General features: G+C 39.3%; 3 protein-coding genes across 7 annotated transcripts in view; all 3 read right to left on the reverse strand.

The window, feature by feature from the left end:
* Positions 1–811: 811 nt before the first annotated feature.
* LOC114545665 (serine/threonine-protein kinase/endoribonuclease IRE1) lies at positions 812–7756 on the reverse strand. 3 transcript variants are annotated; one of them, XM_028564092.1, is made up of 8 exons: positions 7630–7756; positions 6143–6240; positions 4314–5982; positions 4005–4174; positions 3696–3919; positions 2185–2314; positions 1987–2087; positions 812–1716 (listed from the first exon to the last, which is right to left on the reverse strand). In XM_028564092.1, exons 3-8 carry the CDS (start codon positions 5665–5667, stop codon positions 1479–1481), a joined length of 2217 nt encoding a protein of 738 aa, XP_028419893.1. In that variant the 5' UTR covers positions 5668–5982; positions 6143–6240; positions 7630–7756; the 3' UTR covers positions 812–1478. The 3 variants fall into 3 exon arrangements, with proteins under 3 accessions (XP_028419893.1, XP_028419892.1, XP_028419894.1); XM_028564091.1 differs by having other exon boundaries at positions 4314–6240; XM_028564093.1 differs by lacking the exon at positions 4314–5982 and having other exon boundaries at positions 7630–7755.
* A 3638-nt stretch (positions 7757–11394) lies between these two features.
* Positions 11395–17256, reverse strand: lgi2a (leucine-rich repeat LGI family, member 2a). The gene is made up of 8 exons (XM_028564323.1): positions 17004–17256; positions 16702–16773; positions 15670–15741; positions 14860–14931; positions 14496–14567; positions 14138–14307; positions 13776–13940; positions 11395–13674 (listed from the first exon to the last, which is right to left on the reverse strand). Exons 1-8 carry the CDS (start codon positions 17180–17182, stop codon positions 12857–12859), a joined length of 1620 nt encoding a protein of 539 aa, XP_028420124.1. The 5' UTR covers positions 17183–17256; the 3' UTR covers positions 11395–12856.
* Positions 17257–17611: 355 nt separating this feature from the next.
* sepsecs (Sep (O-phosphoserine) tRNA:Sec (selenocysteine) tRNA synthase) overlaps positions 17612–27529 on the reverse strand; it is a 17695-nt gene continuing 7777 nt past the window's right edge. For all 3 annotated transcript variants that reach the window (XM_028564456.1, XM_028564455.1, XM_028564457.1), the window contains exons 6-12: positions 27144–27297; positions 26917–27019; positions 26631–26760; positions 25356–25447; positions 23349–23442; positions 23080–23170; positions 17612–21274 (exon numbers count right to left, since the gene is read on the reverse strand). In XM_028564456.1, the coding sequence (XP_028420257.1) occupies positions 21025–21274; positions 23080–23170; positions 23349–23442; positions 25356–25447; positions 26631–26760; positions 26917–27019; positions 27144–27297 (914 nt within the window). In that variant the 3' untranslated portion in view covers positions 17612–21024. The remainder of the gene's footprint in view (positions 21275–23079; positions 23171–23348; positions 23443–25355; positions 25448–26630; positions 26761–26916; positions 27020–27143; positions 27298–27529) is intronic.

Here is a 27529-nt window from a genome sequence, read left to right on the forward strand (position 1 = left end):
AGCATGTTAGCTCCTCACGGATGTTGAGCTTCTCACCCTATCTCTAAGGGATGACGCCAGCCACCCTCCTGAGGTGAAATACCCTGGATCTCGTTCTTTCGGTCAAGCCTTTTAGGTAATAAAACATCTTTTCGTCACAACGGTGCGATAGATTGAATCATATTTCTCCGAAAATCCATTTATTCAGATGAACTCCTTCACAAGGACTCATTCCCTACCTGGAGTTGCAATCATATTTTCAAAATATTTATTCAGATACTCAAGTTGAAATTTACAGTAGCCTATATATTGAGGATAACATCCAATATGTCTAAAACAAAAATAATGAAAAGAGAATCTTTATCTGTCATAAAGCTTACATATTCCATTGTTATGCACATTTGCAATACCATTGAATTCAATTAAAAAAATAAGATGCTTTCCATCGTTTCTGCTGACTTTTGTGTGATACACAGTAATGGCATTGCAGTCCTTGTTTTATGTACATTTTGTATTTTCACAAAACAGAATGAATACCCAACATCTTTATTTGTCTCAAAACCCTTCTGAAATTGTAGAACCTCTGAGGCTGATAACAGGCCAATGAGATAAAATGACCCAAAACACAGCTTGTCCTACCTCTGTTATTTGTGAAAGAAACCATCTTAGGATTTGGTATTCTAGTTAACGGTCATTCTTTTACCCCCACATAATGTAACAATATCATGGAAATATAAAAGAATAAAAAATTTAAAATGTGTTTTTTTAAAGGACTGCAGCGGTAAAGTTATATCAGCAGTAAAATATAAAAAAGTAACAGAAGTACAAGTAGTTAAGTATTTTCAATTTCAGGGTCTTTATTGGTAATATTGATTCATCAATCTGGGAAAACATGTGAATTACCTTGCAACTAAAGCCATCAGATAAATGTAGCTAAATAAAAGTAGAATAGTTCCATATAAGGATAATGGTCAAGTAAAAGTATAAAATCTTACAAAAGGAAAAAAAGTGAAGACAAAGTCCCTTAAAAATGACTACAGCACTGTATCCTCTAATCTACTTACTGTTACGTTTGCCTTTGAAAAAAAGTTACTATATCCAACACATGCAACATCTTACAGGCTTATTTTACAGAGGACATTTAGACACAGATGGAAAAGCACAGATGTAAATAAAAATGAATGCTGAATTTCATTTAGCTGCTTCAGTTTCAGGGATGTGGTATTATTTATGCTGACTTGCTGTCAGACTGTCATGACTTACCGAGACACTGGAATATAACAGAATGTGTTGTTGTTGTAAATGTTATTATTTACACCTTTTTTTTTCTTTTATGATAAGTTTGGCGATTTCAGATGTGAAAAAGACCTATTGGACTTAATGTTTGTGCAGTCTTGATGCCTAATGTTGCTCTAGCCTTGCTTTGGGGCATATACACTATAACTATTAAAACTACTGTATTACAACAGAATTACTTGTGCTTTTTTCTCTGACTGTCCCTAATCCTTTTTGAATTCAAATTCAAAGTCACTGGTTTGAGACTCTTGAACTGGGACACCCAGATGCTCCTCAGGGTTTATGGACAGCATTGTAAAGCTGGTGGTGATGTCTTCTCTTTTGAACATTTCCTTCAAGGGTGTCTGCGAATTCCACCCTTGGGTCTTGGCAAACTTGTAAACACATCCAAAGAGATCAGGAAATATTTTCATTAAATCAACTTGGGCTGCATCCTCGGCACTGCAAACAAATGGAATAGTTTTTGAAAACTGGTTTTCAGGATGGATATAGATGCATAGTATTAGCAAGCAGCAGAATGAAATAGTATAAGGAAGAATTAACATTATTCTAAAGACATGTGTTGTATGTACTTTTTTGTATTGTAAAAAAGACACTTGACACTCTCTTAAAAAAAAAATTAAAGTGTATAATTATTGTGTTTGTTAATAAATTAGTGATAATAGAAAATAATTAAAATACATTTTAAGGCCCTGCATCACTTTCACTCACTAGTGCTCATGGAGGTTTCGTATGAAGCGCAGTAATCCCAGTGTGTTGTCAGGGTAGGCTTTGTTCTTGGCATCCATCTTCTGGACCAACTCTGGTGGACACTGCAACATAATAATTAATAATTATAATAATTATTAATATAATAATATACAGTGGAATTTAGGAATACAGAAGTTACAGTTGTAATGTTACAGTCACCTTATTTTTCCATTGTTCAAAGGATCCATCCCCAGCACATTCTTCCAATGAACAAACCAGTTCCTTGTCAGCCTTTCGACAGTTTGCCACCTCATCCCTGTTGCCAGTCCTTCTCAAGTATTCAACTCTCCTGAAAAAAAGTTTATTTTAGGATGCATGAATTGCAAAATAAACAGAACCTTATAAAAATCTCAGCAGTTTGAGTGGTACAGATATCCAGGTGGATGAATCCTAATTGCTTTGGTGATCCTCTTACTGTTTCCCTAGAGCCACTAGCAAGTCAAAGTTTTCACTTATCCTGCGAAATATCTCCTGGATGAATTAGCTCAAAAACTGGTACAGTTATTTATGGTTACCAGAGGATGAATTGTATAATGACTTTGGTGATCCCCTGGCTTGTCCTCTAGCACCACCATGAGGTTGACATTTGTGGGTTTGATTGAAATTTATCACCACCCATCAAGTGGATTGCCATCAAATTTGGTACAAACATTGATTTTCCCTACAGGATAAATTATAATAACTTTTACTCTAGCGCCATCAGGCCAGTTTGTCCAATATTTTCGTTTATGAGTAAATACTTGCAAAACTAATGGTATTCCCATCAGCTGGACTTTGTCAATGTTAGCATGCTGACAGCTAAATATGGTAATATACTGTAGTAAGCATGGTAAACATTGGTCTGCTTAACATCAGTATATTACAATTGTTATTTTGAGCATATAAGCCTGCCAATATTAACATTTAGCCCAAAGCACTGCTGTACAGCCTCACAGAGAAGCTAATATGGACAGATGGTCTCTTTTTCCTAAACTTAACTAGTCGTTTTGATGACTAAATTTAACTGTCGTCGCCGTAGCTTCAAGCTTGGTTTCATTCTTTACAACACAATGCCTTTGAGATAAGACTGAAAGTGAGAAAGTGAGTGGAGATTGTTGAGGCAGTGGAATGGAGGCAGGGTGAGGCTAAAATAGCAGCCTGCCTTTAAATGTGTATATTCAGAATGGGTATGAACATGCTCAATGGTGTTTTAAGCCCCCAACGTCTCCTTCCAGGCAGCGCAGCGACCATTGACTTCAAGGCACCTAACCCTAAACATTAACCCTAACCATTGCCTAATCAACTTCAAGGTAGCGCTGCGACCGTTGACTTCAAGGCACATAATCCTAACCTTAAGCCTAACCCTAACCATAACCATAACCGTTGCCTAATCCTAGTGCAGGCAGCACTGCCTGGAAGGAGACGTTGGGGGCTTAAAACACCGATAAACTATGAACACATTTCACCCTGAACCAAAAATGTCAGCTTGTTGGTTGGGCTAGATGAAATGTCACCAGATCACCAGTCAAGACACACAATGTCTGGGTACTATGAATGTCTGTACCACATTTTGTCCCATTCCATCTAGTAAATGTAGAGATATTTCACTTTGAACCAAACAGCTGACAATGCTATCCAATACAAAATTAAATATCAACCTATCAATTAAACAGTCAGTGGTTCCTTCTTACCTTTCAGGGGTCCAGAAGAAGGGATGACTCAAGCATTCTTCCACTTTAGGTCTGTTCATTGGTTCTTCACTGATCATCCACTCAATGAGATCCTTTGCCACCACATCTTCAACATGGTCCAAACTGTACCTCCCTTCATCAATGTTGTTCTCAAATTTAGAGGATTTGTCACCAAAAGGATGGTGTCCCCCAGAGAGGATATAATAACTGAGCATACCTGCCACCTTAAGAATTAACAGAACATTTTAGCAATCAAGGACGTATTTTTCACTTAGTCATCAGTTAAGTTTGAGTAGCAGAAAAACTGACCTGTATATCAGTGTTCGACTTGTATGGAATTTTAGTGTCATCATCGTCTGCTAAAGTCTCCTTGGCCATCCAGCATTTAGTTCCAGCACTTCCTGTGCGATAAGTTGTTTGGCCTTTGGGCAACCTTCGACTTATGCCAAAATCAGCTAATCTTGCCCTCCCTTTAACATCTGTAGGACAGACCAAGTAGACAAACTCAAGAAACAAAATTATGTATGATTTTTATAAATTAAAATATTATTATTACTATTTTCCTGGATTATAAATCTTAAATTCCTTGATTTCAGTATCTTTTTTAAGTTGTCTTACCGATCAAGACATTCTGTGGTTTGAGATCCCGGTGGACAATTGGAGGATTTTGACTGTGAAGCACCTTTAAACTCTCCAGGACCTGATAGACAAGTTTTTTTATCAGCAGACTCCGATCATTATTTCTGATGCGCTCTTCCAAGGTGTATTCACAAAGTTGAAGACCAAGATATCCAAAGTTCTCATCCTCCGCAGCATCAACATATCGTACAATAGATGGATTATCAAGCTCTGGAAGTCGCAGAAATCCTTCCTCATTCTTCAGCTCTTTATAGTTGCATTTAGTCATTCTTTTAATAGCAACTTCAGTGCCGTCAGCTCTCAGCCCCAAGAAGACTTCAGTACCATCACTTCCCTTCGCTATGCGGAATTCTGCATCATTCACATAAATCATGCTCCCAATTATGGTTACTTTACTTTCATCAGTGCTCAGAAGCTTCTCTAGTTTTTCTCTCCACCTCTTGCTTCTTTTTAGCCATTTGTGTTTTATTGATAATACAGTAGTGTTGAACTGGAAGGGCATCACATTTGAAGTTTCCATAACAGGAGCTGCTGTTAGATCAGTTGCAGCAGTGCAAACATCATCGTTCGGGTCTTCTTGCTTTTCCTTCTTTCTCTTCTTCTTTTTCTTCTTTTTCTTGGATCCAGGTAAGATTGCAGAGTCTTCACATTCCATGTTTGGTTTGCTGAAATGATTTTTCAGTCGTCTCAGCACTTCTTTCAGCTTGTCATTCATTTTCATATCTGCAAATGCTAGTATGTCTTCAGGCACCGAAGTTAGCCCCACTGATGTAAAGATGGAAGCTACCTGTTCAACTGAAAGTAAGTTTGCAAATACACCATATGTGTAGACTCTAATGTCAGAAGAATGTTGGTCCTTTGCAAAAGGAGCAACTGTTTTGCATAACTTCTCAAGAAAGTCGGGATCCCAGCCATCTGTGCCCTTTGTTTTCTGTGTTATCACATATAGAGTTTGCAGAACAGTTTGCCATATATCAGGTCTATCTTTGGAGGAAAGCCGGTCCAGTAGTTGGGGGATTATAGCTAATGCTTGCTCATTTAGTATGTCTTCCATTGTGCAGAAAACTGCATGCAAACTATCTATTGCTCTCTTTACATCTCTCTCAGGGATGTTTGGAAAGCGACTGACTGCACCTGTAATATACGTGTTCACATTTTTAGTGTCCTTCAACCATTTGATACTTCCCTGGCTGTATTTTTCATAACCTGGCCCAGTAACAGTAAAGAGAATTTCGATCATGGTCAGATGGGTCTGAGGATCCTCCAGCAGCATGTGGCTGTCAAAGGTTTTCAACACTTCTTCAGGTGATTTCCCTCGCACAGCAATTTCCATATCCAGGAAATATCTGATTTTGGAGCACAATTCGTCTCCTTTTGATGCAAGTTCATGAATTATCTGAGATAATTTTTTTTTTTCAGGATCAGGCAGAGGTAACAAAGTTACCAGTGCACCGGCAGAGATGAGCACTTTCAGAACATCCTCCCTGTCATTGATGGCAGCTTGCAGCGGTGTGAATATGGGATTGTATCCGTTTGGATTAGCTTTTGCTTCAAGTAGTTTCTCCACAAAATAAAGTGGTGCTTTGGATAGTGAGACATAATGCAAAGGTGTCCAGACATTTTGGGAAGCCTGGTTTGGGTCTGCACCCTGATGCAAAAGGAAAGTAAAAATATCCCTATTGTGATTTACAACAGCAGCAATCAGTGGAGTTATATAGTCATTACACTCTCTGCAGGGGTAAACTTGATTAAGATTGGTTTTTTTAAGTAATTTTTTGAGCTTGTTGAGGTTGTTGTTTATAATGCACCTTATTATAGGATGTGTTTCTGTTAGGGGGGCTGTGACCTGGACCTTTGTGGATAGCTGGATAGATGGAAACATATTAATTTCTTTGCTTCAGAGGAACTGCAAAAAGACAAAATAATTATGTTAGTATACCAAAAGCGGCCAGAAGCTATCATTAGAATTCAAGGTTCATTATGTTTATTTAATTTTAAAGATGCATTTTTATTGCTTTTAAAAGCTCAAACGAAATTCCATTTACAACCATTGTATTAAACTGTCTACATGCTTACATACAGCACTATAAAACTAGAGGTGACGTTTGTCACCAACACTGTGATAAACTTGGCCAAGTACCAACATAGGCTATATTCAAAAACAGTTTGATCCTACAACTTGTAAACCTGCCTATATTCAGTATATTTGCTGAAATTCACAACAGGTTTAGTAGTAATTTAATATTGACATAAATACAGTTGAGTAAACACTGGTCCCAAATTCTAGAATAGCTAATGCTAAGTAGGGTTGGGTATTGTTTGGGTTTTTTCTGATACCGGTGCTAAAGCGATACTTTTAAAACAGCGCTGGTGCCCAAACGGTGCCTGAACTGGTACTTTTTAAGAAAATAAAAAGAAAAGAAGAAGAAAAAAAGAAGGGTACTAAACAACAGTCAGCAGCATTAAAGAACGGCTTGTTTATTGCTAAGGCCATATGGTCAAAATTAAAGATTTAATTATAACTATAAATTAAAACAATAACTTATTTCACCAGTAAATTGCTGTTGAACGACAAAAACAATCAACAGATAGGAAAAGGTTATTTTACAATTCCCGTGAATGCACCACGAGGCTACCTGCTTTAAAGGTCCCATGGCATGACAATTTCACTTTATGAGGTTTTACCCCAGCCTTCCTATGGTCCCCCAGTGGCTAGAAATGGCGATAGGTGTAAACCAAGCCCTATGCTGCTCTGCCTTTGAGAAAATGAAATACAGTCACACTTTACACTGTTTAACGTTTGCTGTCAGCATTTTAACCATGTTTAATCCAGCTGCTAGCTAAAGATAGGCTAACGTCTGCTGTCGAGTGTAGTGTAAAATCAGGCACCGAAATAATGAGACACCGAAATTTTCGTTATTAGGCTATTCGGTCTCGTTACTACCCTTTACCGTTTTTGGTTTTGACTTGCACAGATCAAGCCACACCTTGCCCTACTCACTGTTTGAACTTCCTCATTCAGCCTGTAAACCAAAATTAAACTTCGAATGTGCACAGGTGTAAAATGCCTCCAGTAGGCTATTCATAATTTTTTTTTATCGTAGTTGGTACAAGGATGACATATTGTGTAATTAAACAAACTGACATTAAATAACCATGGGTTATGAATAAGACCAAAGAATTTGATAAGACTATGCTACATCAGTGTGCTTTTCCTTAGCAAACAAACTAATTATTTTACATAACAAATTTAAGGTAACTATAGAGAATTGCAGGAAAATGTAAGCCTACTTACAATGTCGACGTGGTACGTCTGCTGCAGAGTAAATCATATATTAAGGAACTTAACATGCAGTGCTCTTTTTGTGGGCTACTCCTGTCTGTGACTGACACTTTTACCGTCTGACACGACGCTGAACTTGGCTCCACATCCGCTCCGGTTCTCTTTAAGTTTCGATTCCACCTTAAAACAAATGTCTGTTTCAGCCATTGGTGACAGTGTTTATCGCAAAATCGAGCCATTCTGCATCAATGCAGATTACAGCTTTATATAAAATATATATATATATATATATATATATATATATATATATATATATATATATATATATATATATATATAATTGTTTCCTGACACTTGTTTGTGCTGAATATGTCTGAATGAAAGCCAACAATCTTACAAATTATATTTAAAAAGTGACAAATTCTCACGACCAGTAGCCTACCACACTGTGAGGTGTAAGTGTAATATGTTGTTGTAATGTTTTTTTTTATGTCCATATCTACAGTGGAATTATGGAGAAAACCAAGCTCAAAAATAGACATTTTGACAATTATATTGCAACAGATGTTGACTTTGCACTGCCCCCTAATGGCCAAATATGGTTGTCCCATAAATTGCTCACCTGATTCACATACAACAGTTCCTAACGTTCCCAATTCACACCCCATATGTCCATATCTACTGTAGAATTATGGAAAAAATCAAGCTTAAAAATAGACATTTTGACCATTACATTGCAACAGATGCTGACTTTGCAATGCCCCCCAATGGTCAAATATGGTTGTCCGTTAAATATCTCACCTGATTAACATACTACAGTTCCTAACGTTTCCAATGATGCCCCATATGTCCATATCTACTGTAGAATTATGGTGATAATCAAGCTCAAAAATAGACATTTTGACATATTTTGACAATTATATAGCAACATTTGCTGACTTTGCACTGCTATGTTTGTCCATTGAATTTCTCACCTGATTCATATACTATAGATAATAACGTTTCCAATGATGCCCCATATGTCCATATCTACTGTGGAATTATGGAGAAAATCCAGCTCAAAAATAGACTCTTGTTTTGAGCTTCTGGTACCCCCAGGTGCTGACAATCAGGTGCCTGATTCTGCAACCAGTGGCCATCCCATATCTCCACAGTCTGGGACCAAACTCTATCCTCCAAGATGACAATGCTCGTCCCCACAGAGCGGGGTTTATCAGAGACTACCTCCAGAATGTGGGAGTGGAGAGGATGGACTGGCCTGCCAGCAGTCCTGACCTTGTGTGATCAGCTTGGGTGTGCTGTTCGTGCCAGAGTGACCAACACAACCACGTTGGCTGACTTGCGACAAATACTGGTTGAAGAATGGGATGCCATCCCACAGCAGTGTGTGACCAGGCTGGTGACCAGCATGAGGAGGTGGTGCCAGGCTGTTGTGGCTGTGTATGGTTCTTCCACACGCTACTGAGGCTCCTGTTTGTTAAATTAATACATTGTTAAATTGCCAATATGTCTTGTTTCTTCAAACTTCAATCATCCAATCCACCAAACACCAAACGAGTCAATGGCAGAATAAGCTGTTTGGCATTGGCAGAGAAGATTTGGCAAATTTTTCATGGGCGCAAACCACATACTCAGCGCTGCTGCTCATCCCACAAATGCATGTTCCTTACAAATGGGGCACCATTTGAAAGGGAACTAAACAGGCTTTTTATCGGTATAAGATTTATTGCCAAAAAGCATGGTTACCACAGAGAAATAATCTACCAAACACAAATTTCCTTACTTTTTGTTTTTATATATATATATATATATATATATATATATATATATATATATATATATATATATATATATATATATATATATATATATATATATATATATATATATATATATATATATATATATATATATATATATATATATATATATATGTATATACATATATATATATATATGTATATACATATATATATATATATATATATATATATATATATATATACATATATATATATATATATGTATATATATACATACATATATATATATATAAAACTGTAATCTGCACTGATGCAGAATGGCTCAATTTTGCAATAAACACTGCCACCAGTGGCTGAAACAGACATTTTTTAAGGTGGAATTGAAACTTAAAGAGAACCGGAGTGAATGTGGAGCCAAGTTCAGCGTCTTCTCTCAGACTCTGCCTCTGAGCTCCTCCCATTTACAGCAACAGGTTGGTCAAGACTTGCTGGGAGAGCTGGGTTGGGTTCAGAAGATGAGGGGTCATGCGCCTTTAATTTTTATTGCTACCTGCCACGACAGCACGGCTGGTATTGTTTTCACTTTGTGAGTCACTGTCATCATGTCAAAATGCGGTGCTGGACACATCTAGTGTTGCGGGAACCACCACAAAAGTGAACCGTAGTTTTTTGCCAGGGATTTATATTTATGTCTGTCTGTGGACAGATTCTGTTGTCACAACATTGCAAGCAGCAGTCTCGAAACTTTACAGGTGTTGAGTTGAGACCAAGGGCATGGTCCAAGCAAGGGCGCTGGAAGTACAGGGCCTTGAGTAAATATGCTCATGAGCCCTCAGTTATTACCATGCGCCCGCAATCATGTTTCAGGAGTTAAATTACCTTTTTTGCTCTCTTTAGCTTTACCGATATACACCCTACCTTTCTGGTGAAGGTTTTATCCATTTGTTCATTAATAGTTCATATTTTCCTTATCTATGTAACCACTGAACACCAGTTGAATATAAGACAGTAAGTACATGTAATGTGTCCTCCGACTCTGAAACCAAACCTACACCCTTGCCAGTACTTGATAGATAACAGAGAAAAGCTGCTGACAGGAAGACAAACCGGTTCCTTTCTGTTAACGTTCAACGTCCAAAAGATATACATTTCTGCTGTGGTAGCTTGCTTTTCAGGAGGCTGTGATATTCTGATGGAACCATCCGTCAAACCAACACAGCCAAACTAAGCAAATACAATGTGGATAACAAGCCCGCTGAGTTGGCAGTTTATACCCTGTTTTATACTGGAGCATACCATTTTATTGGAAGAAGACATATTATATAACTCTGTTATATAGACATGCACATGTGATGATGATAGTGTTCAAAGTAGTATTGGGTGTATTATAGTTGTAAAAGTTCTTGAACTGTCATTGAACAATGGTGCCATCTTCATAGCCCCAAACACATTCTATATATTTATTGGTAAGACAATATTGCTAACTGCCTGTAGATTTATAATCCCTTTATTCTTTTTACAGTGCTCATTTACATTGTGGCAAATTAGCAGTGTAAATTGGTGAGCATGCATTGTATTGATGTCTACACAGTTTGGCGCTAGGCAGGTAGTGTACAGTGACTTTTTAGAGCTTTTTCGCTAAAAACAGGTGAGACTGAACTAAAACCGTGTAGTTGCAACCCATAGAACTAAAACCAAGAGCTGAAAGATGCTAAAATGCTCTGTAGAACTGAGAGAGACTGCAGTTGCTTGATAATTGACTGTAGGTTTATCATTATGATTCATCCCTTTCATACTCATTTGATACATAGAAATATTGATTGTTGCAGCTTCAAGACTTTAAAGGCAATAAAAGAAACTTCACATTTTATCCTAATGATAAATGAACAATAAAACAATCATACTTTTACACATTTATTTTGATACTCAAATGATTAAATTTACAGTATATTTTAACATTCAATATGCTTTAAACAAAATCATACAAAAGAATCTGCATGTTGTAAAGCTTGCATATTCCATTATTTGTTTTAGTTTTTTTAAATTGCAATAACATTCAGGTAATGAGCAGAAGCACTTTTAGACTTCTGAGTTTGGGTTTATTTAAAAATAATTTGGCAAACACCCTTTTTTGAATGTCATGCTCTTGCAAGCTGCAGTTAACGTTATATTTCCTTTAAAATAGGTGCAAAGATCGTTCAGGTTTTTGTGTGACAAACAGGTAGTGGCATTGCAGTCCATGTTTTATGTACATTTTGTAGCTTGTAGGTCAACATTTAGTATTAGTAAGGACAGAATGACAGAGGGAAAAAAAGCCTCTCAACTTGGATGAATATATTTACATCAACATTTTCTTTCCTTCATTTCTGGACAAAAAAATGATGTCCTTTTATCAAATGTATATTTGAGTTCACTGACTTCTGCAGTGAGGAGCCTTTTTTTAATAGTTATATTCTCAAAAGAAAAGCTAAATTATGTCAGGAATCTAACAACTGTGGTTAATTTGTCAAACTTGTTAGTAGGTTTAATTTCCCTGACATCACCTAAACACTAAATGGAGATAAAGAGCTTCTATCTGCTTCGCCACCTATACTGTAGTTCTTCTGGACTAAAAGGTTATTCCATTCACATGTTTGTCTAAAAAGGCATTAGCTATATCCAGTCCTGAATATTTCTCCTCTTAAAACAACAAACCACTTCTTCATTTTTTACTGTACGCAATATAGTCTATAGCACCTACAGTAACATGTTCTACTTAACGACTACACTCTAGGGCTAGAGTCTCGACTACAATAATTAAAGGTTTGTGCTTTCAAGACATTCCCTGCATGGAAAAAGCAAAGGGCTGTGATACTTTATAGCGGCCAGAGGGAGGCACTGTGGGCCCATCAGAACACAGAACCCCAGCGCTGATAAGGCAACAAATTACCACACGGTATGAGGACAATTAGGGAAGTGGCTCATAGATGAGCAACCACACCGGTTACATTCCTCAAATGACAACAAAACAAAATTACTAATTTGATTTTTCTCTTAGGTCCTCTTGTATATTTTTGGGATATAAAACCATTAGTGCAGGGGATATTAAACTAAAATCTCTAAATAGTTTAAATTACATTTCAAATCTTTCTGCCCTCAGGAATGCCAGCTGGATTTTTAGGAGAATACCAGCCTCTTTGTACAATTGTCCACCCTCTTGACTCCCCCTCTCAGTCTCTGTGAAATGGTAGGGTCTTTGAAAGTCCGAGCGAGAACAGGTAATAGGACAAGGCCATTGAGAAATAGTCAAGAAACCTTAAAAACTAAAAAGGATTCCCAACACCACTCGACCCAGCTCTTATTTGTGACAGAAACGTATGGAGGAATTGATATTTAACAGTTCTTTTAGTCTGTTCTGTTCCTTTCTTTTCCCTACAGAAATGTGTCTTTTTAGTGGAAGACGTTCGATTGCAGGAGGGACAATAAAGCAATGCCCCTCACAAGCTCAAGTCAATGATGATGTGCTCAAAGATTTGTGTGTTTCCTTTAAAGCTAGAGGTGAAGATGAAGTCCCTGCGGTCAGTGGAAACCACTGTGAAGGAGCGCGGCGCCTGGATGTACACCTCCTTGAAACGGTCAAATAGTTTGTTCTCATCATCCCACACGTAGATCTGTGAGAAAGTGTAATCACTTCCCAGGGCCAGGTAGTTACGTTCTTTGAAATAGAACGGCTGGAGAATCATGGAGCCTCGCGAGGGCAAGGCCTGGATCTCCGCAAACTGTTTGGCACCCCACCGTAGAATTTTGGAGTCACCAATATAGCGCGTCATAGCCAGGTAGAGTTCCTCCTTGATCCGGAAGTGCTTTACAGCTACAACGTCCTCCATGTTAGGGATCTCGCCCTGCAGGACAAACTTCTGGTTGCTTCGGCTCCACTGGTAGATCACAGGCACCTGTGAGCGGCTTGCCAAGATGAGATGGGCCTTCCCATCCAAGTCCAGGAACTCTGCATCGGTGTCACGGTACCACTCATGCAGCGACTGGTATGAATAAAAGCCCTTATCGTTCCACTTGTAGAGGGTGGACAGGCCTGCCTTGGAGCTGTCAGCAATCACAAAGAACCAATCAGGGCCGACCTGGAACGCCTCAATGTCATTGGGCTTGGAGATCTTGGACACCTCAATGTCCTGGAACTTGCTGAACCTGCTTTGGTCCTCATCAAACTTGTAGATGTGGGAGCCGCCGAAGAGCTGAGCCACGATGACGAACACCTGGTCCTGGATGACGACTGACTTGCACCCGACAATGGACTGACCTGGAAGGCACGGAAAAGGAAATAAACAAGCCAATCACATGTGTAAAACACAACCAGGGAATTCTGAAACCGTTTGTTAAGCCATTGGTACAGGTACGGACCGGTTATGTTATCGTATGTCCTGAAGTTCATTTCTATGTGGTCCCATTGGAAAACCATACAGCTCTCTGCGCTGGGAGCAGCAATAGTCACATAGACATCATTCTTATAGCTGAATGTGTCAACTGACAGAGACTCCGATTCCACAGACTGATGTAGGACGAAATCTGTGGAAAGGCACATTCAGAATTGAAAATTTCCACAAATGAACAACATTCTAACAGGAAAGCCACATTAAAAAGATAAACTGAGAAAACTACATTTTTGCCTTTTCAATACACTTCTTCATGTGACCCGATTGGGTTGCCCGATACTGATGCCAGTTAGAATAGAGACAAGGCCAGCTGGCTCAGGTGTTTCTCACCCGTTGAGATGCATTCGTTGTGCAGACTGTTCATATCATTGAGCCGCTTGTCCTTCATGTCCTCCGGTCCAGCACACACGACATCCGACACGGTGGCATTGGTGTTCTTCAGCCACGTCATCAGCCACTTGGCACGGCAGTCACACTCAAAGGCATTGCCTCGCAGATCCCTGCAGAAGAGGAGTACCGCATGTCATTGCAGAGAAACAAAGTAGAAAAGCTAGAAGGCATAGTAGAAGAAGAAGAAAATGAAGAGGAAAAAGATAATCATAGGACCCAGGATAAATTCTTGACGCAGTTCACGAAGAAGGACACTGCACTATTTTCCCCAACACTTGTAACTGAGTGTCAAACTTACAGCTCTATCAGTGAGTCCAAGTCATTGAAGAGGTCCCTGGGCAAGGCTTTAATGTTGTTGTTTGCCAAAGACCTGGAAACAACAGCAATTAATTAATATAGAAAATAAAATAATGGAAAAAACATGATTCACGTATACTGTGCAGAAGTCAAAGTAATACTTAAATGTCTGGACAACTCTGACATAAACTACTTAGTATTCTTATCCCCATTAATGTTTGACAGTGTTAACGTTAATCCTAATTACACAGTGAACTATTTAGCATAACTCACAATGGTTCACAATTGCTTACTTTCAGCACACACTGTATATATTACAAAGACTTTGACAATGTTTGGGAATGATTTTAAAGGTTGGAACGTACAAGTGAGTCAAGTCCCTGAGTCCTCTGAAGGCATATTTTGCTGCAGTCTCCATTTTATTACTCTCAATGAACCTGAGGGAGATCACAGGAAAGCATGTTAGACTAAGTGGGGAAAGAAATGTAGCCGTGCACGTACTATGGACACAATCAGCACCTGTTTCTGGCAATGGGTCACTCGCTCATTTCTGTAGCATTTCAATCTCGAAAATAATCATTTGGACTTTGATGAATTTGAAACTAATTCTGGTGAATTTTGTGCAGGTTTAGACAAAAATTCTTTTGTACAATTCATTTTGTAAAGGTTTTGCAAAAAACTGATGTAGTCATTCTTTTGTACCAATACTACATATCTATATTTTGTTTTGTTTTTCAAATAGGATTTGGTCAGGATTTGTACATTAAAATTATTGTAAGGCGCTTGAGGATTATTATGAAAATAAAATATAGTATTTCCCAAATGCCTGTAATGCCAGAAATAATACTGATACAGATTTCTAATAAATATATTATTGGTTTTAGAAATTAGTTGTGCGCAAATGAGTGAAGATTCTTTGAACCACTAGAGGGCGTACAGTCAATACTTTCCTGCCTCATTCACTTTCTGAAAGACCAAAATCCAACTACATAACCTCATGCCCATAACACTATTAATATGTTAAATCAAAGTGTATTGTTCAATCCAGTTCAACTGATTCAATTATTGTTGTACACATGTTGTGTAGCCAACATGGTTGGTTATTACGCTGATTTACTGGATGTCCTTGTACTATTTTAATTTTATTTGTATTTTTTAAAGAAGAAAGGACTTACAGATACTCCAGATGTGGAAGGCCTGAGAATGCATCATCCCTTACAGTTGTAAGAGAATTGGAATTCAGAAGCCTGTAAAGAATAATAAAATACACATTTACAGATGCTGGCTGCCTGTCATTTTATGCCTCAGTCTGAACAACAGATGACATTTCTTGGATTGTGATTTCGCATTTAGTGATCAAAATAGAGCCAAATGCTCTCAGCCCAATTCCACCAATTGTGGTACTGGAAAATGTCAAGACAAAACACATCTTACCAAACAACCTGTAAGCAAAAACAGTGTCCCCTGTCACACAAAGGAGTAACCACAGATAATTCTACTACAGAGATATCCTATATCAAGATGTAACACACACAAACGACAAACATCTTGTGAAAATTGTCATTTTTAAGGGGAATGGTAAAGAAAAGAGTAAATACTGAGCTGCACTCCAACCACAACCTGTATCTAGCTGTACATCATCATGTGTGTCATGACTTTGGCTCTATATCTGCCACGCCTTTGCTTCTGCTGGCATCCCAGCTATCACTAGTGGAGTAACAAAGTAGATTAATGGCCTCTGGTAAGTACAATGTAGCATAGGACCACACTGAAAGCTTCCCAACCCTTTTAAAAACCTTCATGCCTCATTGCTGTAACATGCACCAAACAGACGTAAAGCATGACAACACAAAGCACAACAAAAAGTTAGCCACAGTACTGGACATACTGTATGTGTGCTTCAACAGCATGAAAGTCTTAATAAACCCAAGCTAATATTCGCCAAGATTATAGGCTATTGTATTTTTCCGGTGTAATGAGGGTTTGGTTGCATATATTGCAGCTTTGGACTGCACAGCCTGATGCCTTTGTCATGTTGAACACCCACATTAAAAACATGTCCAAGTTTCGAAAGTGCCCAATTTGTTTTGAAATCAATCTGTCTGCATAGGTTTGCCCTAAAAGGAGCTTTTGCAACAAGGTAAAGGCAACTCCTAGAGTAAAACCTTACAACACAGAGGAATGATACGCAGTTGAAGTGCTCTTACAGTAGCTGGAGGGATGGCATGTGAGCAAACATTGCCTCTTTGACCTCGGAGAAAGTCCCATTGACGATACTCCTGAAAGGAAGAAGCAGAAACGATCAACATGAAGCCATCAAAGCAAATCCGATGCTAAAAAGTGATCAATCAGAGAAAGGACTGCAGTGCCTTTCAACATCAGCTCTATTTAAGATGGAGCAGGCTACATTATACAAAATACGGCAAGGGCCAACTGGAATGGAAGTTAATATGCCTATTGCTGCATATTCTACATGCATGTTTAGTGAAAACATCATAGAGCTACTTACAAAGAATTGATGTCGTTGGGGCTAATCCTCGGGACATTGGAGGACCCGACGCAAATGATGGACTCCCTGGAGCAGCTGCATGTTGAAGGACATCGGAAAACCTTCTTCGTATGACCCGGTTGAATCAGGAAGAAAAGCGACAAAGAAAACAATGTCCAAATCTTGAGAGTGGGCAGCATCTTTCTTGCCGGGCTTGCATGTGTGAGGTTTGCGGAGAGCACCGAGCGAGGCAGATGGCACCGCGCGTTTCCACCCTGCACCATGAAATGCTGCACTGGCTCCCTGACATCAGCAAATCAGCTGCAACTCCCCTCCGTCCACTTTCATTATTTATTAAATCAGAGCTCCAGTCGGATAACTGTTGGTTAAACAACCACGCACCATACATCGACCAGACCAAAAAAAAAAAGAAGCCATTATTAAGGCTGCTTCTGGCTGCCAAAGACGATCTGGTAACCCTAAAGTCTCACATACGTTGCCTTTAAACGAAGACGCTTCAAACATGTTAATTTGTGATTTGGGTGGCTTTTATAGAAATATTGTTACATTGTATTAGCAGATATACTGCGTTTGTCAGTCATGTATTTATAGTCATGTACTTCCAAAAATGAATTTCGAATGACGTCATTTATTTACACATGTAGGCCTACATGTTGTTGTAAGTTTGGACATATGTTGACACATAGACTATCTCGGTTATTTCTGGCAGTTTTTTTTTTTTTTTACAATGTGGGTTTCTTAAAAACATTTAGAATCTTGAAAAGAATATGAAGGACTCTATAAAAACCGTTTGACTGAGACGCCATGAAAGTGATATATTGTTACTAAGGGAAGATTTACATACAGTAAGCTGTACCGTTCCCCATCCTCCATACAGAGGCTCTCAGAGGCGCAGAACTGCAGCACCATGGACAGCGCCTCGGCTCAGCTGGAGGGCTTTTACACTAAATACAAGTGACTGCATGCATATGCAGTCACATTATACACTATATATACACACTACAGTACACAGCAGTATATGTAGCGACACCTGCATCAGCATAGGGGACCAGACAGCGAGAAGTGGGATTTTGGACTTAAGTGAAAGATTAAAGTAAACATCCTTCACTTTCACTCATAAACAAAAAAAAACAAACAACAATAATACATTAGCTGAAGCAATGTGTTCAATAGTTGCATTTAAATGCATTAACACGTTTTAAACCGTGCCATGAATGCTCAACCCTCATGGGCTTGCAAGACACATCACATTTTTGTAAGCCATGCAGATCCAGAATGCAGCATATACACTTTTAAAACAATACTTTTTTAAAACTAATTTAAGTAATTACCACAATCAAATCGTCACACATTGTCTACCCACAACTAAATTCATAGATCATTGACAAAATGTATAATAGTGGAGAGAAAAAAGTATATAAACTAATGACTAATAAAAAAATACCCCATGTTGCCTTCTTTTCCAGACTTTTGAGTCAAACACACATCAAAATTAATCAATCATTATAGTTTTTGATGATAAGGCAGACTATTTCAGGGCTTGGTCCCCCAATTTCATGAAAAATTGACATTCTTAGATCAACATAGCAGGTATTATGCAAAAGAAAATGTACGAACCATGACCATGCCATCACAAACTTTTGCCAAATCCCACAGTTCACATAATCTGCTTTCCTCTTGAATATTTAGGAATCTGGCAAAGCCAGAGGGAGAATAACACTTCTTAACTGAGAAAGCCAATGTTGTTACCTTGATGGCAGCAGTAAGTTGTCCGTCCTATATACCAGGTGCAATGTCCCGACTGGTACCAGTCTGGTAATCAATTACCCTTTTGGTAGTTTGGTAAACTGTGGTCCCTTTGGTAACAAGTCTGTTAATCTGTGGCCCTGTTTATGACACTCTAGCACTCCATCATCGCTGAACTCTACCTGGCAGCTGCTGAGAGCCAGGAGCGAAGGTTTATTTGTCATTCAGCAGCATCCCTTGGGTACTTAGACTTATGATTGAGTGTGTTGAGTGTGTTATTCTTTAAAGGCAGTCTGTTTTGGTGTGAAGGAATCAAGGTAAACCTTCATTAGGGTTTAAGTGAAACATGAGGCTGCAAGTGTCTTTTACCATTTTAAGATTAAGAAAACACTTAAATAATGATTATTAACTTACTTAGGTCATAATGTGCCCTGTTTCCCCCATAATCTTTACAGTTTGATTTACCTGATCCGTTTTCCTAATGCAATGCTTGGTACTGATACACAGACCACACTGATAACTGGATTGCATAAAAAGAGTGATGCCCTGTGCGGGTTTCTCAGTGGCAGCTGTTTTCTGATTTACACACTGCAGCAGACTTGATCAATAGAGGGGGGTTCCTTTAAAACTGGCCAGCACAAAAAAAGTGGGTCTGACTCTCTCAATCCCCACAGCATCTCGGCAAACTTAGCAAAAGATGGGGACACCGAGCAGACAGGGAACGGAGAGAGAAGAGAAAGACAAAACATTTTTTGACTGAGGCAGCCAGCTTCATTCATGGAAACCAAATGTACCGTTCCACATTCACAATCAGTCAGTCAATTCAAGTTGATTATTTCTCATGTCTGACTGAAGCTGATTTGCCGCTGCAAAATAAGCCATTTTGTGAATGCCCCTTCTTCTTTTCAGAGTGCTGCACTATACCAGAGCCGTCGCAGTGTTTTTCCACTATGTTTTGTTGAGGGTTGTGTACAGCCCGGGAACAGTAAGTAAAAGTGTGCTGATACAGCACCATTATCTATCTGCCTCCAGTCCACTTTCAAAGGCTGCTGGGTGGATTGGTTCTGGTGTTGCTATTGCATTACCAATTGCAGTTGAAAAACCAACATGTGCTGACTTTGCTATACCCAAGCCCATCTGAGCCCATCAAACACGCAGCAACTATGGAAGCTGGTTGGTATCTCCAGTTCTGATCCATACATGTGCATTTGAATGAACAGAACATTCAGCGGCATCTACTTCACATGCGCCAAGCTTTAAAACAGAAATCAAGCTGGATAATCTGCAGCAGACAAAGGGGAGGGCACAGGAAGAACTTGGACAGTGCAGTATCGAAATATACATTAATCATCATTCAGTGAGGCTTTAGTAGGAGTCTCTTTTCGTGCCTCAGGGCACTACATGCTCTGCTTCCTAATGACTCAGAGGGCAGAGGGGAAAAGACGAAAGTCTTAGGAAAATCTTTGGTGAAGTTCTGAGGGAAATCTCAATTCATCCTACGCTGTGTAATAGTAAAATACAGCGTAACAGTTAAACTACCCATCTTCCAAATTGTTAATGCTATATACAGTACAGGTTCAGTCAACATTTCCTATACTAAACACAGGAGTAATCTATGTTTGGTGTACTCCATTGATTATCTGCTCCTTGCGATCACTTTCACAGCCTGAAAGTAAATGAGCTAACCCAATACACTGGCTTCAAATGGAGATAATCGCTCAATGGCTTTTGTATCATATTTCATCACACTGCTGAAGATGGCACAACATACTACATTATAAAGCTATATTGTTTATCCATTAGTTGAAATGCATTCCCAAAACAGAAGTATGCACAACCATGGGCATGTCTAACATTAGCATAGAAACGGAGCAATCACAGTTTACAGCATTGTTTTCAAACTGTAGGACTGGCTACTAGAAATGGCACACAGGCCATTGTAAATGGTTGATCCATAATCTATTTTGAATCCAAAATCTATAATAAAGTCAAGCATTTCCAACAATCAATGTACAGACAACAATGTAAATATTTGCAGAGGCTTTGGTCTAACTTCCGATCAGTGGTGAACAACCATATGCTCCCAAGAAGCATTTGTATGTAAGCATTTTTATTTAGCTTGTGTCCTTACGATATCTACTAATTAGCACACATTCACATAAATTAACTCACTTCTAATCAGGAAGTGCAGGCAGCAGCAGAGCCTAGAGCTCAAACTAAGTAGAGATCACTCTGTTTGACTCTTGTCAAAGTTCTCTTATTTCAGCTCAGGCAGTCATTCTTCAGTTGAAGTTTCCTCTTGGCACAATGGAAGTATTGCAGAACTATTTATCGCTGCATTTACCTCCTTCTTAAGGGTCTTCAGGCACTTGTCAAGCCTTTTGATGCACAGTAACACATCTTCCCTTGTGATACCCACAGCTGAGGCGGCATTAAGGTAAGGACAGGGGTATGCCTCAGAGTGCGACATAAAGCCACGGAACGTGTGTCCGCTTATGGTCTGCTCCTTGCCCAGCGGTATTACCCTAGAAACACGGGTAAAAAAAAACATGGATGATGTGGTACAATAACGATTATTTAGCAAGCCGGGAAACAACAAGAATTTCTTATTTCTTTACAACTGACCTGACTAAAGCTTAAGCTATATACTTGACCGACAACTATTATTTAAATAAACAATTTTTTACACATCAAGCAGACAGGGAGCTACATTAGCCTTCATTTGGAGTCATGTTTCTGGCCACATGACAAATGTTAAGTCCAATAGTCACTGTCCTTTTAGTCTATATCCTTAGCACCGCCCATGACGATCCTGATTGGTTTAAAGAAATGCCGTTAAACCCGAGGTTTTCCTCCCATTCCCGAATGCTATGTGGAGTAGCCAGACCTTCCTTCAGCGCGCTTTGGAGGAGGGTCTGGCAAAGGGAGACTGTTTTTTTCTCCACCAACTCCTTAGGAAAATATCTGGCTCTCTAGCTGATAAATGCTCCACTATGTTCATCAGCTAGTTGCTAACTTTGTCTGCTATTTTGTGCTGGTTAGGTAGTGTACAGTGGGTTTTTAGAGCTGTTTTGCTAAAACCAGCTGCGTGATACAGTTGCTGGGACACTATGAGAACACAGAGAGAGAGAGAGAGAGAGAGAGAGAGAGTAAACTGGACAACCAAAACAATGAGCTGTATTTTCAACGTACAAAAACTTTAAAGTGTTTCCAAGGTGGCTATTCAAAGTAAGAAACGGTTAAACTGTTACTGCAGTATTCGTTTCAAATGGTCTCTGCAATACTGTTAACCAGTGATTCTCAAAGTGGGGTCCAAGGACCATAAGAGGTCCGTGGGGTCCAGTGGGTCTGTTAAAAGTTTATCAGATGTATTCATTTAAATTATGATATAAAAATGTGTTTAAAGCTTCATAGTTCAGGACTCACTTTATTATGAAATCAATAACTAGCCATCTATTAGGAATACGGGTATGAGAGCGACCATTATGGCAGAGAAATGCATTGTAATAAGATGAAGATCTCTGTTTATATGTTGAATAGCTCATTGTTGATGTAAAAAAAAGCCAGCTCCCACAAACTATAATCATGCTTAGCCTGGAAATACTTCATTTTATGAATAAGGACAAAAGATTTGAAAAATCTCTGCATTCTTGACTATGGAAAAAAATGCTCACTTGAAAGAAATGAAGAGAGGAAAGAAGGAAAGAAGTGTGGAGGCTCTTTCTTTGAGGCTTTTCTAACGCAACTGAACCATAAGTGCATTAAAATCTGAACAACACAAAACAAGTATGACATAATGACCCAAATAAATCATTCATTCTGGATATTTAAAATATTTAGATAGGCTGCCATGCTTGTTCAAAAACTATTGAAGGCAAAAAAAAGGAAAAACAAATAACAAAAAGCATTTCGGTATTTTTGCAGCCATGAGGTAGAAGGCAACAATGAAGGATTGACAAATCCTCCTCCCTCTTGCTAAGAAAAAAACACTACGAGTGGGAGCGAGAACATGGGACTGTTTGTGCCTGCTGTCCCATTGGAGACAACTGGGCTCAGTGAACCGTAATCGAAACATCCCGTTAAATTAGGAGGCGGCTGATGGGATGGGCAGTCTAATCATCTTAAGTAGTTTCCGCTACACCAGATTCAGCAGATCCATCTGGCTGATTGCTGACTTCCACTGGCCATTTTGTTTAACAACGCACAGCTCATCCCATTTTTGACAACACAGACAGGCCTTTTTTGAACACATACACACTTTTTCTGTTCCCTCCCAATGTTTCCATTTCCAGGGCCAGATTGTGGCCAAGCCCTTGTAAAGTTTTCATACCTGGCTCCTGACACTTGCCGGGTGAACAACATGGAGCCCAGCTGAGTCACCGCCTTGTCGCTGTCGGCCTGGAGACCATCCAGAGACATGGCTGGAAGAGAGAGGTGCCACACCCAAAACACATACACACAATTATTACATGAAATATCCAGGATTAAAGAAATATACCAGTATAGGGTCAGAAATGTAGCTTCCCAAAAAAGCTAAATACATGCACAAAATATGCAGTCTGTAGAGCTGCTGGTCTGTCGCCGGTACATTGCGCTTACCCAGTGAAATGGGATTATGTGGGGTGTGAAGCAATCTCTCCCTGTGTGCAGAGGCTAGACTCTTCAGCTCCTGAGCCAGGAACAAATATATTTCCTGCAGGACATGCAGACACAGAGAAGAGACATGGAGAGACAGAACTAGAGAGGGAGCAGGGGCCATACAAAAGAACTATAAATAGCAGCACAACACTCTTTTCAAACTCTGCCACAGTCTTATTTTAGCAGCAGCAGCAGCCTTGGTTTTATTGCTAATCAAGCAAATCTACCCGCAAGCAGTCAAGTCCAAACCCATCCCCTCCCCCTTTACTCATCCCCCTGCCTGCCTGCGTCTGTTTCCCTCCAGGCTTCAGCACAAGCAACGTGTCCACTTCCTCTCCGGCCCTGATCTTCACTCACTTCACACATCCAACTCTGGGATCAATTAGAGAGGCAGGAGAAGAGGAACACATGCTTTTATCCTGAGGTCTTACCGTCAACATGTTTAAAATATCCTGACAAAGTGTGTGTGGTTCAGAGTCTCATCGCAGCGTGTGAAACACTGAATAAGGGAAATGTACACAGATGTTATGAGCCAAGGCCAGGTGGGGAAGCTGCACAACAACAAATCACAGTGTTTTAGTTGCTGGCTACCAGTGCCAGATTCCCCACTAAAGTGTATCCACATTAAATGGATCTGCTCTCTGCAACAGTGTGTCTACTGCGTACTCTGCTGACTCATACTTTCCTGATTTGAAAGCATCAAGAAGGAAAATATTTTCTCTGTCATGAGTCAAACACAAACAGCCTTGCAATGATGTCAAGTGTCTCCAAGTGTTCCTTGTTCTCCAAAGACAATGGATGACTTTATTATCCCAGGAGAGGAGGGGTGCAAGTGGTGGAGAGAGTGCACGGCTATGTCGCTGCAGACAATAAGTGGGTGTGTGTAATGAGTAAACTCCATCCTAACCAAAAAAAACACATAATCTGCTGGTTCTTTGCAATATCTAGACATTTTTGGACGCTGTAAATGAATCTCAACAGATGAAATGTCTGAATTATTTAAAACTTTTGACCCTGTGTGTGTGTGTGTGTGTGTGTGTGTGTGTGTGTGTGTGTGTGTGTGTGTGTGTGGGGGGGGGTCAGGAAATCACTTAGTTCTGCAGACTCTATGGAAAACTGGCCCTGTACATTAATTATGCACAACGTGGACTAAGAGAAATCAATAAGACTTGATGGCGTCGGGTCATGCGAGAGGCCAGAGGCATTTCCTAGATGTATATTTCTCCTACGGTGTCAATTTTACTCATATTTGGGTATTGTATGCCATCCAATAAGAGGGTCATTTTTAGTTTTAAGTCCAGTGTGTTATCATGCAATGTATTCTTTAAGGATTTTAGATCAAGAGCATGTCAGAAAACTATATCCATCACAGATGCTTCCAGGCTGCTCCTGCTTTTAAAGATTAAAGAAGTTGTTTATTTCTATATCTTCCCGAGGTCTGAGCATCAACAGAAACAGATATGGTCGGGTACATTTACAGTACATTTATGGTAGAGCAGTTCAGAGTTGCGAGAATGCTGCAGTGCCTACCATTTGAAGAGGGATATGCTGCATTGTGAGCAAGTCTGCTTTAAACCAGGGAACCACCAGGGGATGTTTTCTGAAACTTGTATCTTCCTGTAGCATACTCATCCCTCTACAAGTCTCATTTCTCAGTCACAATCCAGGTAAAGAGCTATACACACACACACACCCACCCACCCACCCACCCACCCACAGTCATAGCATGTGATCCACTGCAATTCAATACAACTTATATAAGCTTTTTTTTCCTTTTAGTCTTCAAGGGAAAACTGTTGACACAGCACACATAGAAACATTTTCAGACTGACATTGCCGCAGTGTTTCTATACCAGTCCTCATTGTTCTTATCATACCTTCTGGAAGCATCCTGCAGATATCACACCCTACCTGAAGAACGTGACAAACTATTTCTAGCATTATCAGGTGATGTGTACATGCTCTCACCTTCCTGTCTGACAGGAGCTTCTTGTAGCCACTGGCTCCCAGAGTGAGAAGGGTGATGAGGACGTCAAGGGAAGGTGAGGCCGACGCTCGACCTGGACAAAGAAGGCCAACAAGTGACTTTGTGAAGCAGCAATAGAAACTAGACGGTCGGCTGTGGACAAACCTAATTATAGGTAGAAATATCCACTCCTCACATTAACCTTTTAACAACAATAACAGAACCATCAGTGGCTGTAAAAGGTGAAGCATCACATGTATGCCTAAAAGCTGGCACGGAATAACTGGTCAGATTCTTTGTTTAGTTTACTTGTTCTTTGATCAGATGGTTTTTGTTCCAAAAGGGAAAGACTGGCGATATTCCGTATTTTTCTTATCGTCAGATTAGCTAGAGCCAAATATAGCTTATTCCTTTGTGCCACTGAACTCCATTGTTGTTCAGAAACATATAAAATCACATTATCGAGTCACACTGTTGCACTGTGTGACATTTTCTAGGGGACGAACACTATTTTGAGTCAATCCCACGCACAGCGTCCTAATACTGACAAGCGCACCAAATCGGCTACATAAAAAAAGGTCCCAACGAAATACATTCTTTGCACCTGTGTGATAAGTACCTCTTTTGGAAATCATTGAGCCTTTATTTATTTTTATTGAGAGATGGACTAACACGTTGGTTTTGGTCTTTCCATTGAATTCGTTGACTGATTTAAAAAAAAAAATGACGGCCTCAGCTGCTTTGTGCTAAGACAACATAAAACACTAATTAAGTTGGTTGAGTTTTTAAAAAAGAAAAATAAAGTAATATTCCTCAAAGTAAAGTAAAATCGATTTGGGAACTCATGTATCATATCGGTGCTGGTAAATTCCAAGCAATAATCATGGCCTACTCACACTCAAAATTGTCGGAAAAAAGTTTTTGTACTAAGTGGCACTAAAAACAAATCAGCTGTGTTTTATTAAAAATACACAAGCAATGAACATATAATTCAAAAAGAAAAACAAGATCAAATAATAGAAAAGACTATGGCAGTTTCATTAATACTTTGTCATGAATTTACTTCATTATTATGTCATTACTGGGTTCATATGCCTAAATTCATCATGATTTAACAGTTGTCATGTAGAGAAAATAAATCCAATAAAATCAAAACAAGGAAAGGTTCAAAAAATAAATAAAACTAAACTAAATAGACATCCACTTATCCACTATTTTATCAATTACCTCCATAATGTCACTTTATGTAGCTCAGCCATAGTATTGTTAATACTCACCTGGGTACATCTTGCTTATCTCCTGTATGAAGGACTCATCAAAACCTGCGATAATGGCGCCACCTACTGGAACCATAAAGTTCTTGTCCAAGCTCTGCACAAAGGCATCAATTCTTCCAATACGAGCTCCCTGATGAAAGAAAGCCAAGAAAAAATTAAGCAACCAACATATCGGTCACTATGAGTAAAGTTCATATGATGGTGAGAGGTGAGCTCAAGTTTACAAGTGAAGACACGTATTCTACTTGTCCAGATGAGAGATGGATTAGGGATGAGTGGTACCAACCTGTTGTATAAGGTGCATGCATTTGGATGACTGTACTCCGTATGCATTGTTCACTATGTGAGGAATGTTATGTTTGGCACACAAAGCAGCCAGCTCCTCAAGCCTACAAGACAAGATAGTGAATAAAAATGAATTATTAAATTCATGTAATCTTCACAAGTATTTTCAGTCAACTACAGTGACATCTAGAAAAGCATAACGGGATAAACAAAAAAACTAAATTTTACCGGTCAGGGACCCGCGGGGCAAAGCAGGATGTTGTTGAATGAACACAAAGAATGTTCTCAGCTCCAAGCTCCTTGATCTTGCGCTCAACTGCTTCCAAGTCTGTCCGCAACTCATCGCCCTCCAGAACATTCTCCACCACCACCGGCTCAAAGCCTGATAAAAGTCAGATATGAGCAAGAGACAGCAGAAACCCTCAGGTGTGATCGTTTGTTTTTCTATGAGGATGAAGCCCCCATCTAACTAGCATAGGGGTGAAAACGGAAAAAAGAAAGTGCACATAATTCGTCTAAGATTGCATCTATCTATAAATTGCAGGAATGTCTGTCTGTGTGTATGTTACGCGCATATCTCTTGAACCATTAGTCCGATGGATTTCAAACTTGAC

The sequence above is a fragment of the Perca flavescens genome, chromosome 19 (genome assembly GCF_004354835.1).
Source record: "Perca flavescens isolate YP-PL-M2 chromosome 19, PFLA_1.0, whole genome shotgun sequence".
Lineage (NCBI taxonomy): Eukaryota > Metazoa > Chordata > Actinopteri > Perciformes > Percidae > Perca > Perca flavescens.